Raw genomic sequence first — 16012 nt, 5'->3', positions numbered from 1 at the left:
TAAGAATATTGGAAAAGAAGTTTTTTTTTTTAAAAAAAAAACAATTAGTATTTTTTAAAAATTATTAAAAAATAACATTTTTTTAGGTGATAAAATAACACAATTCTTTTTCGGAAATGCAGAAGTTTCAATAAACAACTATGTTATAGTTAAGAAAAATAAAAATATAAAAAACACTCTTAATATCTTCAAAAACAATTTAAAAATATAAATCTAACAACATCAATAAAAATCATCAATAATTACTTGAGTATTTTAAAACTATCTTTTCAAAGTAACGAGTAATTCACCCAGATTATTATTGATGATTTTTTATAATATATAATTAAAAAAATTAATATTTTTTTGTTAAATTAATAACATCATAATCAGTTGTTTTTTTTATAACTCTTTGCTTTTTATTTTTTTTCCTCTCTTTTTATATGCATTCCATTTTTTTTAATTATTATTGCTGTGTTACTGGAAGTGGAAGATTTAAAAGTCATGATTTTCAACATTGAATCTGTACTATTATATTATTTTACCAATATTTTTGAAAAACCATCCTAATAAACAAACATAAATCCATGAATCTCTGGGCTCACGAGTTGCTACTATACTGTATTATTTTATGTGAAAAAATCATCACATAAGCTGACAAAAACTCATTAATGTCTCCATGACCTCACCTCATTTACCTTGTGTTTCCAATTCCTGATAGAAGATACCTCGAAAGTAGTCTTTTGATTATTTATTTATTTATTTATGGAATTTTGAGAATTGATATAAACGTCTTGAAATTGCCATGTATCATGAAGGGGCTGTTCATTTGGAGCATGGATGGTGCTGTTGTCTTCAAATCTTGTTTTCAATTCCAAATGGAAGATACCTCGAAAATATTTTAAAAAATTTATATTTATTCTTGGGAGGCACATTAACACGAAAGACTTGAAAAAAACACCATATTGATAATTTCTCCGAGAGAAACGGGTGGCAAATGTAAAGAGAAACGGCCGATTATCACTTGCATTTCACGTAGAAAGCAAGCCACAATCATCTTAAAATACAGCATGGCAATTTCCTCTTTTCCGCAAAAAGATAAAAAGCATTAATCATGATCTCAACTTTAAGCTTGATTCTGCAGTTCAATTAAAGAAATTTAAATGGCAGCAAGGAAGAATGTCTATGTATTAAAGTGAAAAAACAAGCTGACAAATGGATTGGATTAGAGAGATAAAAAGGAAAAGGAGAGCTTTGGACGGGTGGAGATGCTTTAATATGCTCTTCAAGATTTGACACCTGTCCATTTCTCTCTGTTGTTAACTTTATTTTTCTTGATTTCCCATCTCATCTCCACCCTCTTTCTTGCTCTTTCAGCTTCCAAGACTTGAGCATCTCCCAGTTTTTATTAGATAGAGATATGTCCAAAGGCTTGATAAAGAATCAAGCAAGCCAAGTCTTTTTATTTTAGCTGACAGTATTTTTAAGATGGTAAGGTGAGCAACCACTACTCTCCATATCTTGGTTCTTGATCTCTTTTTATGGTTCTTGATTCTGAAGAGAAGTTGTGAAAAGCGAAAGCCTCATTTACAGTTGACACAATTACGTAGTGTATAGTGTCTTTGTTTTTTTCTTCCTTGTACCTTCACTTTCCTTCTTGCTTTCAAGATTAATTTTTGCAATTATTAGAGAGAGAAAGAGTGCTAATTTACAAGAGGCTGAGATGAGTTGCCTTAGATCCAGGGATGTGAGAAAGGGTAATATCTTTTTTATGGTTTTCTTGTGATTATTGCGACTTTAAGTTTTCTTGGGTTCTTTCTCATGACCTTTTTTTTATTTCTCTTTCTTGTGTTTAAAGACAAGGGGTTGGCTTCCAATTTAGTTGCTCGCTCTATTTTTTTTTTTTTTTTGAGATTTTGTTCCTTGATTTTTTTGTTGATTTAAGGTTACTTTCATGGTTGTTTCTCTCTCATTGTAGTTGATGGTGGTAGATAGAGAAGACTCCAGAGAAGAAGTTAATGAGGCCATTAACAGGTCTAGCCCATCTACCTAGAGTCTCTAATTTCCACTTATGGAAATTTGGATCCATTGCTGTCGACCAGATCTGACTACCCATTTCACTTTCATTAACTTTTAACTCACCCATATCTTTGCGTCCTCTGGATTTGCCTCCTGATTTAGTTAAAGTATTGAACTTTGTTTTACCTTTTCCTAAAAGGCATGGAAAATGGGCTGTCAAAACCTCTTGCTCACATTCCAAAATCATTCTTGATAAGTGAAGGGTTGATAATTTTAGTTGAATAATGACAGGCTGTGTGATCTTGGAGGAGTTAGAGGGTAACTTTTTGTACTGCCCAGATAGTGATTTTGATGGAGGAGATGTATCCGGCGGTTGCAGTGCCATTTAGAGTAGGTAATTCAGCCTGTGAAAGTGCATCCATAGATACCCACATGGAAATCACAAGACTTTTAATGGCAGACACGGCTAGCTTATTATCTGATACTGTAACTAAGGTTCCTACTGCTGGGGATAAGGATTGTAATTGTGGTGATTTAGACAATGAAGTTAAAGATACAGCGGTTCCAGCTTCAAAAGAGGACAGGGGAGGAAGAGGAGCCCCTTTGTTGGATATGATATCTGAAACTGAAAGAAATTGGGTTGTTGGCGATGATGGGATAACACGGGAAAGTGAGGAAGATGATTCTTTGTCGTTGGAAGGTGATCCAATTCTGGATAGTTCTCTTTCAGTGACTAGTGAGACAAGTAGCTTATGTGGAGAGGATCTCTTGAGTTTGGAGACCACCTCTGAGGTAGGAACACTGAGTTCTGTAGAAATTAAAAAGAGCATTGGTGGTGTTGATATTGTTGCCAAGACAGCAGATTTGGGGGATTCAAACGTTGACACTGTTGTGAGCGATCCCTCTTCGGTGGCAGGAAGTGTTGAGGAAGAGGTTGGGGATGGATCTGATGCGAAGACATCTTCTGTGGTTCTTCAGTTGACTCTGGAAAGAGGGACCAGTGGAACAGTCTCAAGAAGCGTTTTTGAAGTGGACTATGTACCCCTTTGGGGATTTACATCTGTTTGTGGAAGGAGACCGGAGATGGAAGATGCAGTTGCTACTGTGCCTTATATTTTAAAATTACCTATTCAAATGCTGATTGGCGACCGATTACTTGATGGAATGAGCAAGTATTTGCCTCACCAGACTGCTCATTTCTTTGGAGTTTATGATGGTCATGGAGGCTCGCAAGTAACTTATCCTTTTATCCTTTTTTTCTATGCTGCTTTGATTTTCTTCCTACTCTCAAATCATGTTGTTGCTTCCTTTCTAGAAGTGATTAGTTTACTTTCTGCTGGCGTTCTTTGTATAGGTGGCAAATTATTGTCATGATCGTATCCATTTGGCTTTGTCCGAGGAGATAGAATTTGTTAAGAATGGCCTGAATGATGGAAGTATTAAGGATAGTTGCCAGGAGCAGTGGAAAAATGCTTTCACCAATTGTTTTCTCAAGGTTGATGCTGAAGTCGGAGGAAAGGCTGGTGCCGAACCAGTTGCCCCAGAAACTGTTGGTTCTACTGCTGTTGTGGCCACTATTTGTTCATCCCACATCATAGTAGCAAACTGTGGAGACTCACGAGCAGTTCTTTGTCGCGGGAAAGAACCAATGGCATTATCAGTGGATCATAAAGTAAGAGCCTCTTACAACTGTAAGCTTGGATATTTTAAGTGTTAATGGTAATAATAGACAGGAAAGCTGATTCTTGTTCTTTTGATTCTCTTGTTAAATCTTATCTTAGCCAAACCGAGAAGATGAGTATGCAAGGATAGAAGCAGCTGGAGGCAAGGTCATACAGTGGAATGGGCATCGTGTCTTTGGTGTTCTAGCAATGTCAAGGTCTATTGGTATGTTTTTCTACCCTGATTTTTATCTGTTTCTTCCTTCTCTAATTAATAAATGGCATCTGTCAGCAATATCCTTATCTGGTTTCTTTTGCATCTAAGTTGGTATTGTGCTCCAAATGGCTAATTTTGAAGGCAAGCATAAAATGACCACATTCACTTTCAAAAAGGACTCCATGACATCCAATGACTATTCGACCATAGCTGTCTTTTCCCTTATCGTTGATTGTCTCTGGTAACAATTTAGGGGATGCATGTTCATAATCATAAGAGACATGCCAAGTTCGTACTTCCTATCAATGAGATGCTTGGACATTCTTGGTGAACAGAAACAAATATTCTTGGATTAATTTTAGGTGTTGGAACCTCTGGAGAATTTGTCCAAGTCTCAAAGAATTTCCTTGTCCGTGTCATCAGAGACAAGTAAATAGAAATACATGGTATTTGTAATGCTAGGATAAGCAAGGGATCCATCAATGCCTGCTAATAACTTTCCCATGTTAAATTTCTCTTTTTCCTACTTTGTTTATTTTCTTGGATGGTGAGGTCTTTGATTTTAGGTCTTTGTTTAACTACATTTATGAATAAGTAAATTGCATCCATATAACTTTGCACGACTGATGCATGTGAATTTGACTGTTATTGTGGTATGAATCCGTCTTTTTCTGTTTTCAGCCATAGACAGTGATGCTCGTGCATGTAAATCTCCAGTCTTGTGTGATATAAAATTTTCACATCTGATGAAAGTCTATTGATGAGTGTCTAATTCAACCCTGATTGAACTTTCTTGAGATGTGGACATGCACTGGCAATGTTGATGATGTGAAATGGAACTTTTTGGAGGGGAAATTTATCTATTGCAAGTGTCATGCCTTCTTATTAAGGTTATGTTTTAAATTGGTGTCGGTCAATCCTTGAAAAATTATCTAAATGGAAAATGAGGTCCTGTTGCTATTTTATATTTGTGAAGAATACAATATCATTTGAGTTATAGATATTAGGTGGAATCAGCAGCTAGTTTTGTGTGAAAATCATCTCCAAGTGTTGCTGCAATTACTGATCTTTTGGCCAGTTCAAGGACTTGATGATTATGGGCACATATAGCCTAAAACTTTATGAATCATTCTTGCTTTTGGATTGCAGGTGATAGATATTTGAAACCATGGATTATTCCAGAACCCGAAGTTATGTTCATTCCTAGGGCAAAAGAAGATGAATGTCTCATTCTGGCTAGTGATGGTTTGTGGGATGTCATGTCAAATGAAGAAGCTTGTGATCTGGCACGCAAACGAATACTTGTCTGGCACAAAAAGAATGGCGTTGCGCTCTCCTCCTCTAGGAGCGAGGGAATTGATCCTGCAGCTCAAGCAGCAGCTGAGTACCTCTCAAACCGTGCCCTTCAAAAAGGAAGCAAGGATAACATCACTGTAATAGTGGTGGATCTGAAAGCACAAAGGAAGTTCAAAACCAAAACATGACAGTTTCTTTCGGCAGCTGATTTTGTAAACTTCATCTGGTACGATATAGTATTGCCCGTCTGTTTTTCACCTGGGCTTTATTGCTAAATGGAATTGGATGCCAGCATGTATCTGTGGAACTCGCAGCATCCTAGAACTCTTCTTTCTCCCGAAGAGTTGCCATCTACTGGCTAGTTCTGGCTATGTAAATCTTAGCTGCTTGTTGTAGGATAGGAGATCGCAACAGTTCCGTCTTTTGACATTATGGGCAAATGTATTTGTTATGCCTCCGAGTTGGAAAAGAAAACAAAATGCTCTCTGAGGTATTCACTTCCTATTATTTTAAGCATGTGCTTCTTGGAAAGGAATTAGATAAACTTTGGAGGTAGTTACCAGTTGTAATGATGCCCGTTATCTCACTTTATGGAGTGTTTTCACCTAGCTATTATGGAATTTATGATTATCCTAATTAGTACTGCTGATGCAAAAATAGCAGAGAATGCTCAGGTTGAAGGCAAGGAATGGGTGTAAAGCTGGCGACACAGGAGTTTCAGGTCATTGGCAGTGGTTTACGGCAGCTCAGCAGCTTGATGCTCTTCTCTTTTTCAGTCATCTTATACCCAAACGTATCGAGAATACGTTATAGTAGCTTGGAGGTGGGATGCATGCCAGCCATCCATGCTGTCAGGTTTCAGTTAATGAGTTCTCGATGTCCAAGTACCAAACAAATTCAGAAAAAATAAATACAGCACTTTCTAATCCATGATTTACAAGTTTGATGATCAAATATATCGAGTTGTTAATGATAAACATAAATGCTTGTGATACTCAAAGTCTCTTTACGGGCTTATTTTTCAATACCAAGTTCTTATTGTTGGCATACAGTCCATTATTTTTCTTCCCAAAACATAAAGCCAAGACGCAAACATGGGGGGAACTCATCCCTAGTATTTCCTGAAAGCTAATTCTTTCACGGCCTCGCCAAGTTTTGTCTCCTTCTGAATGCTTTGAACCCAATTTGCATTGATGTGCACTCGCTCAATGCTCTGCTTCAAGGTTCTAGCAATGGCAGGCTTCGTGCGGCTTGCAAAGAACTCCTCTACCTCCTTGGCCTTTTCAAATGAAGCGAACTGTAGACGAGAGAACAACATACCAACATATTTCAGAAAAATATTGTCCAGATATAAAATACTTACACTAGAGAAAACCAAAAGAAAATAAAGCTAGAGAAATCAATAGTATGAGAGAGAGGGGGCGAACCGGTGAGACAATCATGCTGACAAAGCGAGTTAATAAAAATCCTGAACCCCAAGTTTTTGTAATGTGATCCCATTTGTCCTGCGTCCAAATAATATAACAAATTTCATTTTATTTTATTTTAAAATAAAGGAATAAGCGGCAATAAAACCAACTAGATGAAAAGCAGGTTTCATATTGTTCTTCCAAGTAAGAGTTGCAAGATGGTAATTCTGCGAACAACTCGTGTGCGGTGTCTTGGAAAACTACCCAATGTTGCAGATATTCATGCTCACCAAACAACTTTACTATAAAGCTTCCCGATGCATCTAGGATGACTAGCTTAATAAGTATTACCTTCAGCCAAGCCCAAGCTGTTTCACGTCCTTCCTTGCTAACAGCAAGTCCAAAAACAGCATCTTGACTACGAACCTATATAAATAAATAAAATGCACTCGTGGCCGTTAAGCTTCAAGAGATTTTACTTCTAGATGTGAAATGCTGACCTCAATAATTGTTCAAAAAAAATAAATAAATAAACCTCTGATGTCAACAAAAAGTTGAGAGATTCAAGAATTATGTTTGGATCTGGACAAGATGCCATTGAACCTGCAAAGCATTAGAACATAAATTTACCAGAAATTTAATGGTTCATATATCAAGCATTACTTTAGCAAAAGACAGTACATACCCAGAATGCGTGTTTTCTCCTGGCTTAGATCAGTCTCTCTATAAACCTGTAGAAGAGAATCATAATCTGATCTGTTTGAAGTGGTGACTCTCTGCATTACAGCCACATATGCTGCCTGCAACCAGTCATTGGCCATTAGGCACTATAAATGGAGGAACACTTGAATTTAATAATAAACTGCAAAAAGCTCACAAACCGTTCTTATATCAGGTGGGAGGAGTGGTGTATTTCTGTCCTCTAAAAATGCATGAAAGCGCCTGCTTGCTTCATCCAGTGTCAAATCATGTCGCAAACGTGCAAGGGCAGTCAAAACTTCTCCTCTTAACATTGCATCCAAATGGCTTTCACCTTGCTTAGGGTCCCAACCAAGCTTCCTGCAAAGACAAAATGAACATTGGAAAAAATGGGAGCTAAAAGCATAAGAATTAATGAAAAATTATGATGCTTTCTGGAATTGATAATGCTAGATATCTAGACCCATATATACACACATACATATTTTGCTTGACATGTATTTATATAGCTTGATATTTTGTTACCTATGTGTTGGAGAATCCCTCCAGAACCAAACCTCTTGGTAGTCTTATACAAGCTTCTGTACCTAATTTCTTGCAGATTATGGGACATGACTTTGAATCTTTTTAGTTATGTTTTTATTCACAATACATCACAAGAACCTTAAAAGTGCAGGTTTGATGTTTTAATGAGTATGGTGAGCATGATCTTGGATCCACATTTTGCTTGTGCGCCACTTATTGCAAATACATGTTCCAGTTGATAGGGTGTACATGCTATAAATTGTAGTCAGTAAAACTTACTCTGCAGAAAACTGGAGAAGATTGATAAAAAATTGGTTAATGTCATCCTTTAGATCAGGGGTTGCATCTGCTGCAATCCTTCCAACTTTAGAACTTATCTGTGAAAAGAAGGGATCCCGATCAGGACTAATAAAGTATTGAAATAAATTGAGATAAAAGATATATTTTGAGGTAAAAATTACATTAATCAAGTTAGATAGCACAATATACTCAAGTTCCTCTCTGTAAGCACCCATCAGTGTAAGCAAAGAGGTCAGAGATTGCTGACGAGCCATACAAATGGCAAATGAATCATCCAAAATGCCTGTTAAAAGAATAACTGGGAGTTATTTTTCTCTTTTCCTTCACTTGTAAATGAGAAGCAAGTAGAAATCCAAATTACCAAATCTGTCTGTTTCAGTAAGGTACTTCTTCTCTATAGCATATCCAAGTCTAGCTCTGAGCTCCTCATCATACTTAACCCTATAGAAACCAGTCTGTTCCACATTAACTTTAATCCAAGAACTTCCACTCTCCACCTGGCAGGAACCCAGGAGTTCATTGACATCTTGAGTTTCTGACTTTGTTTGCAATAAGAAACTCTTGTGCGCATTGTACGAACAACAGCATAAAGTTATTGGGACAATCCATTGTCCATCTCCAGGGGCACCACTTGACAGGAATTGTGACTGCCAATTGTTACATTTTCTTGTTAGAGAACAAGTCTTCTAGAAGATAAAGCATTTGAATTGAAGTAAATTCAAGCTTTCAAAGAGAGAACAATAAAATAAATGTGTTGAAAATCAGAAAAGAAAACCTGTTCAAATTCCAATTTCTGATCCTTGAATTTGACAGATACAACTGGATATCCTTGCTGCCTCGTCCATGAATTCATTAGCTTGTTCACAGGTTCACCAGATCCCTCCTCAAGAGCAGCCCATAAGTCTTCTGTCTTTGCATTTGAGTAGGCATGCTTTTTTATGTATGAAGCAAGTGACCTCTGATTTATATAGACAGGGCATAATTAATTAATTAAATCATGTTCACCTATAACATATGCCAGTGCAGGCATGCATATGCATTACTCCATCAACAATAAGCTACAGTAATTGAAAATAAAAAGGATCAAAAGGCATGTTATGACAGACATTTATCAAATGAGCAACACATGCTATTCTTCTCTGTCTCTTTTATATAGATGAAAATAGATATAAGAACAAAAGATTTAAAAGGCTGCTTCAATGGTAAAGATAAATCTTGAATTATGTGATATCAAAATATGAACCTGAAAGCTCTCAGCACCAAGATAACTTTGTAGCATCCGGATAACAGACGCGCCCTTTCTGTAGCTTATTGCATCAAAAATTTCATCAATCTCAGAAGCATGATTTATCTCCACCTGGAGACAAAATTTTGGTTGAGATGAGAAATGCAAGAATGAAGTGATGGTGTGGGAAAAAAAAATGTCCATTTACCTCAATTGGGTGGGATTCTGCAAGGCCATCCAGCCTAAGACCCTCCATACATTCATCAAGAAACTGGGTCCATATTTTCCAATCTGGGAACAAGCTATCAGTAGCTAGATAGCTCACCTGAACACATGCAAATCATTTAAACATGATGCACTAACTAGCATCTGCTGCAACTGGTGTAAGAATAGAGCGAGAAATATACCCATGTAGCAAAACCCTCGTTTAGCCATAAATGTGTCCACCACTCCATTGTTACAAGATTGCCAAACCACTGGTGTGCCAGCTCGTGTGCCACAACAGTAGCAACCTGGACAGCAACCAAATTGAAAATAATTAAACATCTCACACAAAGCAATCATACATTATGTCAATAAAAGTCTGACATCCAAAACCAATTTTAGTTAATGGACCTACCCTCTGCTTGTTGGCAGCAGCAGAATGCTGATCATCATAAAGCAAGGCTGTTTCGCGGTATGTAACTAAGCCATAATTCTCCATTGCCCCAGCAGCAAAATCAGGGATTGCAATCATATCCAACTTCGGAAGGGCATATGGCACAGCAAAATACCTGAGCCAATCAGAAGAGTTGGTGTAGCATCGATAATCAAATAGAACACTACAAACAACAAATAGGGCAAGAACTTTATGCCATAGGTGGTATAGCTTTTAGTTACTATTGATCTGTATCCGTCTGTTGACAGCAGACACCTACAGCTAGTGGTCAAAACAAATCAGCTAAGACATAGTTTCAAACTAGTAGCGGCATGAACGTTAGTGATTTCCTTTTTTATCCATCCAATTCTGTTTAGAATTGAATTTTCAGTGAGCTATTGCAATCTTACCTCGCTGGCCCCGCACCTATTTAGACTACCCCGCCACTTCTTTGCCCCCGTAACTTGAATCTAATCAATCTACTGGACTGCCATACACGGCTAATGATCAATTAATTGAAAAGGTTAATAATGAGGGTAAAACATACCCTTTAAATAACTCAAGCGTCTTCACAGCAACATGCAACGCAAAGTTCCCTTGTTTTGTTTTCCCAACTTGACAATATACACGAACTTTCACCCCTGTGAAATTTTATATAACATCCCATCATCAAAACAGAAACATTAACAATCATAAAATTCATTTCAAATCAGATAAAAACAGCACCATCAGATGTATGATCTTCCACATAATCAAACAGACCAACGACAATTGCAACCAAATAAGTAGACATGATAGGCGTTTCTTGATATGAAACCGTCTTCAAATCTCCATTCACTTTCTCCTCGATAACCGGCATATTAGAAAGAGCCACAAGTTCAGCTGGCACTTCCAATGTGATCTTGAATGTAGCCTACAAAACACCAGCAAACAACCATTAATAAAGAAAAAATAACACACTCACTCCAATTTTTGGGTTTTAAATTGACAAACCTTGCAAGCAGGCTCATCCCAACACGGAAAACATCTTCTAGCATCAGCAGGCTCAAACTGCGTGACGGCCATGTTCTTCTTCTCTCCATTAATCTCATAAGTACTAAACACAACCAGAACAAAAAATCATAACATAACTAAAGAAACTTACGATTTATTAACCTTTTTTTTACCTTTTGTAAAAACCTTTCATTTTGTCATTCAAAACACCATCAAATACAATGTCAAGAACTCCAATCCCAATTGGAAGCGTTTCAGCAAATTCCAACACCAATATCTCATCTGCTTCAACCAACTCAACTTTCACTGGTTGCAAAACCTGCTTTAATTTTTTTAATTGATTAATTAACAATCGCATTGATATTATTATTTATAAAAACGACATCGGATGAGGTCGGTTACCTTGGAGGAAGAGGCGTAGGAGACACAAGCAGAGTTGATGGAGAGGTCAGCAGCGTTGAGGACGATGAAGTTGGTGTTTTCAACGATATCGAGATCGATCGCGACGGAGCCAGCGAAAGTGCAGGTGGTTAAGTCGGGTTTGAGGCGGATGTCGTAGCGTTTAGGGCTGGCGAATTTTGGGAGGCGTGCCTGTCCTTTGAACTGATCCATTTTTCTGTTTGTTTGTTTGGGCGAGAGAGAGAGAGCGAGAGAGGGAGAGAGTCAGCGTGTGAGATGAGGAAGAGGATACTGGCGGAAGGGTGAGTCTGATATATAAAGCGTTAGTACTAAAGACAACATAGTTTTTTAACGACGACGTTTTGTAATTTGAAATTGTTTTTTAAAGTATTTTTTTATTCTTTAAATTTTTATTTTTATTTTTAATTTAAATATATTAAAAAAATCCAAAATTATAAAAAAATAATTTAAATATAAAATAAATTCATTAATTTTAAGCATTTTTTAAATATAAAAACAAACACATTTTTAAGGGCAATTTAAGATTGCATTCCAAACTTTTCCTAAGAATTCTGAATTTTTTTCCTTAAATTTTTAAATAATTTTTTATTATTTTTAATATATTAATATTAAAATTAATTTTTAAAAAATAAAAAAATAATAATATTTTAATATATTTAAAATAAAAAAATTATTTAAAAAATAATTTTTATCGCATTCTCAAATATTTATTTTATGTACGAGAATGACTTTGGTTGAGTTGGCTTGGAGATAGAATAGAATAAAGATGATTTGTTGTCCTAGTTAAATCTATTTTTAAAATAATTTTTAAATAAAATATAAAAAATTAATATTTTTTTATATAAAAAATGTTTTTATATGAAAAATATTTTCTATCGCAATTACTGAATTACCAAATCCACATATAGATGATCAATTAATTGTTATTTATTTATTTATTTATTTGGTTTAGGTTTTGGGTGATCTTTGGAATGTGATTTTAGACAAGCCATTTATAAAAAGGATATTTTTTGTATTTTATGAAATATTTTCTGACGGGCTTCTTGAGTTTAAGAGAGTGGTGACAATGAGAGAAATAAACACAGTTACATGTGGATGTTTTCTTTGAGAGATTGATTTGTTCGGAATTCTGTAGGATATGGTTTTTAATGATAAAAAAATCAATCAATACAGTCATAGTTTGCATCAACAAAAAAAAAAATTGTTATTTGTTGAATCTAATTTGATTTACCAATGATAAAAGTTACTCTTTCTCGGAGAGAATTTCATGTTCTGTTAAGAAAAAGGAAATTTTCATACTTGATTTTTCATATAAATTAATAAATTTATTGATAATTAACATCTCCTGTTACTATTATCTATGCACACATTTTTAAGAATATCCTTTTACAATTATAGAGATCTTACAATACGAGGTTTCATTAAAGGTACTGTGAGAGAAAATATATAATATCGTGTTTTAATCATATAATTATTTTGAGATAAATAAATAAAAAATTTATATATGTTATAAAATTTATAATTATATATATTAAATAACCATCAGAATTTTTTAGACTTCATGAATCTTGAGTCTAATTTTGAGTCTATTCTCTTGATTTTTCATGACACTTAAATTTGCTAATGTTTTTTTATTGTTTTTATTTTTTTTATAAATAAACTACTTGTCTTATATTTAAAAATTGAAAATATATATATAAGAAAATGCATGGATTTTTTTTAAAAGTTTTACTCTAAATATGCATGTTTTTACTTGTTTATTATTTTTTTAACATATTATTAACACAATCACTCTATATAGTTTATATTAAAATCTTAGCATGCATTAACTCACATGTTACGAGGCTTATATTAGTTTTATTTTTTATTATTGTTCATAATTTATGTGATATTTTTTGTTTTGTAACTTATTTTAACAAATTTTATTTACTTTTTATTCATCAAAATTTAAGGTTCTTGAATAACCAGTAGTGTAAGTTCTTAAAGAATTAAATAAATCAAATATAATTTTTGAAAAAATAGTATTTTTAAATAATTAAATAAATAGCATTCTTAAAAAATGATTTGTATTTTTAAATAATTAAATAAATAGCATTTTTAAAAAATGATTTTTTTTATATTCATGATTTTATTTAATAAGTTGTTTTTTTAATTTATATATGATTTTATTTAATAAGTTATTTTTTTTTAATTTATTAAATAATATCAAATATAACAAAACTTAAATTTACCGTTCTTTATATATCCATAAATAATTTCTTATCATGGATCCTTGATGCTAAGATTCATTTATAAGCTATGAATCTCTGAGAGACCATCAAAGAAAAAAATAACACATCATTGTAGGGCATAAACAATAAATTTCATTACTCATCATTCTATAAAGAATTAAAAGTTGAATATCTCATAATAAAATATTATTTTGTTATGAGACAAGATCTAAAGGAAATATATGACAACTGAATGTTTGTTATACTTTCTTAAATTATTATGATCGGTTGTATTTGAGGTTGAGGTTGCAAGAATTTTATTCAGTTAATAAATATAATTTGTTTTAAAAAAATTGCCTCATAATTGAAAATATGTGATAAAAATATTACAAAATACCAAATATTAAAGAAAACACTTTTTTTATTTTTCATGCTTCAAATATTATCCTACAATAATAACACAACAATAATATAAAAAATATAATTTCAAAAAACAACCCATAACATCACCATAAATGAAAACAAAATAATTATAGATAAAATAAAAATTATATAAAACTAAAAACAAAAATATCTTTAAAATTATAGAAATTAACAATACTCTAAAATACATGAGAAAACTACTATAACTTTTCTTATATGTTTTTTTATTCCCTGTATTTTTTTATTTTTTTCATTCCCCATATGCTTATGCTTTTTTTTTAAAATTATTTTTTAAAATTTTATTTTTTAATATTTAAAAATTTATTTTTGATATTAATATATCAAAACTACCTGAAAAATAAAAATTATTTTTTAAAAATATTTTTAAAGTGTAAAAAAAAAAAATCCTACTCCATCCCATGTGAAAATTACCTTTACTTATTCCGTAGTCAGCAGTGAGAGGGATAAAAAGTCACTTTAAAAAAGGTAGAATATTTGTACCCATAAGTCATAACTGCACTGTTGCTAGCCAAAAACAGCATCTTATTGAAATTTTAAAAAGTGAAAGCGACGTGTATTACCTTGAAATTGGAATAAGTTATTGCTTCCCGGGAGAGGAATATTTTATATTATCACTTAGATTATATTAGGGTGTGTGTGTGTGTGTGTATAAAGGAAGCTACGAGGGCTCAATGCTTAATTATAAAAAGAAAAGAGGAGGTTAGATGGAAGATTTTGATTAGAAAATGATGCATTTTATGAAATATATATATATATATATATATATCAATAAACTACAATGACTAAAATGTAGTAAATTATATAGCTAACTTTTTTAGTTTTTGTCTTAAAAGTCAAGTATGGTAAAAGTTGAGTTTAAAAATATTTTTTATTCATAAATTTATTAATTTTTTTTATATCAATATATTAAAAAAATTAATTGTCAATAATTTGTTTTCAAAAAATTTTGAACAAATTATATCTTAACAGCATTGATAAACATGCCATTATCCTTCAAATCTGTACTGCCATGGGGCTTCTACTAATCGAATATGTTTGGAGTGCCGGCAAGCAGTCCATTCCGTCGGCTGATCACGTGAAATTTACCCTTCCTTATTCCGTTCTCATTAATGAAAGGGAAAAAATGTCACTTTAAAAAGATGGAATATCTCTACCCTAACTACATTATTACTGCCCAAAAACAGCATCGTATTGGAATTTTAAAAAGAGAAAGGCTGCGCGTGATCCCTTGAAATTGGAATAAGTTATTGCTTCCCGGGAGAGGAATACTTTTTTTTTTAATTAATATGTATGTTTGAATTAGCTTGAATGTGTTTTAATTAATTTAATATATCCTGAAATTAATAACTATATAAGTTTGAAGTGATTTTAATATTTATAAAATTTAAATTAATAATTTTTATAAAACAAATTTAAAACCTGACTAATTTAATTACCTTTAATATTAATAATTGTTATTATCATTAATGATATATTAGCTTGCAGTTCATAATTTTGCAGTATAAATAAAATTACGGAACAACCATTAGTTATAACCCAAAAGAACTAGATTTTATAAACAACATCAAAGAAGAATGAAAGGATATCTTATTAAGGTAATTGTATATGTTTCAATAAATATTCTCTTTAATATATTTTTATAAATTTTAACAAATATTTCAAGCGACTTAAATTTAGCAATAATGAAAGACTAAAAAGCTTTGAATCTAACCTACGTGCTTAGTTAGTTTTTGTAATATTTTTTTATAAAAAAAATATTATAAATTACTATAATATTTTTGTCACATGGTTTTTGTTTTGGTATAATATTTCTCCATGTGTTTTTTTAAAATTATCTTTGTTAATTTTTTTAAATGTTAAACTAATTGAGAATTTAGCTTTATTTTTCCTAACATGTTTTTTTTCAAATTTTTCAAATTTTTTTTTTATTTTTTTAAGAATTTTTTTTGTTAATTTTATTTTTTTAATATTGTGTTGA

General features: G+C 32.8%; 2 protein-coding genes across 11 annotated transcripts in view; one reads left to right on the top strand and one right to left on the bottom strand.

The window, feature by feature from the left end:
• The first annotated feature begins 1147 nt into the window (after positions 1 to 1147).
• LOC105122160 (probable protein phosphatase 2C 50) lies at positions 1148 to 5737 on the top strand. Of its 8 annotated transcripts, none has more exons than XM_011021096.1 (6): positions 1148 to 1470; positions 1958 to 2013; positions 2290 to 3231; positions 3353 to 3670; positions 3780 to 3885; positions 5026 to 5737. In XM_011021096.1, exons 3-6 carry the CDS (start codon positions 2350 to 2352, stop codon positions 5358 to 5360), a joined length of 1641 nt encoding a protein of 546 aa, XP_011019398.1. In that variant the 5' UTR covers positions 1148 to 1470; positions 1958 to 2013; positions 2290 to 2349; the 3' UTR covers positions 5361 to 5737. The 8 variants fall into 8 exon arrangements, with proteins under 8 accessions (XP_011019398.1, XP_011019395.1, XP_011019399.1 ...); XM_011021093.1 differs by having other exon boundaries at positions 1148 to 1475; XM_011021098.1 differs by lacking the exon at positions 1148 to 1470 and adding an exon at positions 1482 to 1736.
• A 284-nt stretch (positions 5738 to 6021) lies between these two features.
• Positions 6022 to 16012, bottom strand: part of APM1 (aminopeptidase M1) — a 23223-nt gene continuing 13232 nt past the window's right edge. The window contains exons 2-20 of one of the 3 annotated variants that reach the window (XM_011021088.1): positions 11363 to 11587; positions 11134 to 11279; positions 10961 to 11063; positions 10694 to 10880; positions 10515 to 10608; positions 9950 to 10103; positions 9738 to 9842; positions 9539 to 9655; positions 9349 to 9462; positions 8881 to 9063; positions 8467 to 8752; positions 8267 to 8388; positions 8085 to 8182; positions 7463 to 7640; positions 7267 to 7381; positions 7117 to 7184; positions 6933 to 7007; positions 6600 to 6677; positions 6022 to 6469 (exon numbers count right to left, since the gene is read on the bottom strand). In XM_011021088.1, the coding sequence (XP_011019390.1) occupies positions 6284 to 6469; positions 6600 to 6677; positions 6933 to 7007; positions 7117 to 7184; positions 7267 to 7381; positions 7463 to 7640; positions 8085 to 8182; positions 8267 to 8388; positions 8467 to 8752; positions 8881 to 9063; positions 9349 to 9462; positions 9539 to 9655; positions 9738 to 9842; positions 9950 to 10103; positions 10515 to 10608; positions 10694 to 10880; positions 10961 to 11063; positions 11134 to 11279; positions 11363 to 11572 (2619 nt within the window). In that variant the 5' untranslated portion in view covers positions 11573 to 11587 and the 3' untranslated portion in view covers positions 6022 to 6283. Of the gene's footprint in view, positions 6470 to 6599; positions 6678 to 6932; positions 7008 to 7116; positions 7185 to 7266; positions 7382 to 7462; positions 7641 to 8084; positions 8183 to 8266; positions 8389 to 8466; positions 8753 to 8880; positions 9064 to 9348; positions 9463 to 9538; positions 9656 to 9737; positions 9843 to 9949; positions 10104 to 10514; positions 10609 to 10693; positions 10881 to 10960; positions 11064 to 11133; positions 11280 to 11362; positions 11658 to 16012 lie in introns of those variants that run through there. The other 2 variants (XM_011021087.1, XM_011021089.1) reach the window with 2 other exon arrangements.

The sequence above is a fragment of the Populus euphratica genome, unplaced genomic scaffold, assembly GCF_000495115.2.
Source record: "Populus euphratica unplaced genomic scaffold, PopEup_1.0 scaffold19.1, whole genome shotgun sequence".
Lineage (NCBI taxonomy): Eukaryota > Viridiplantae > Streptophyta > Magnoliopsida > Malpighiales > Salicaceae > Populus > Populus euphratica.
The sequence above is the reverse complement of the archived record's forward strand: the minus strand, read 5'-3'. Positions and strand labels throughout refer to the sequence as shown.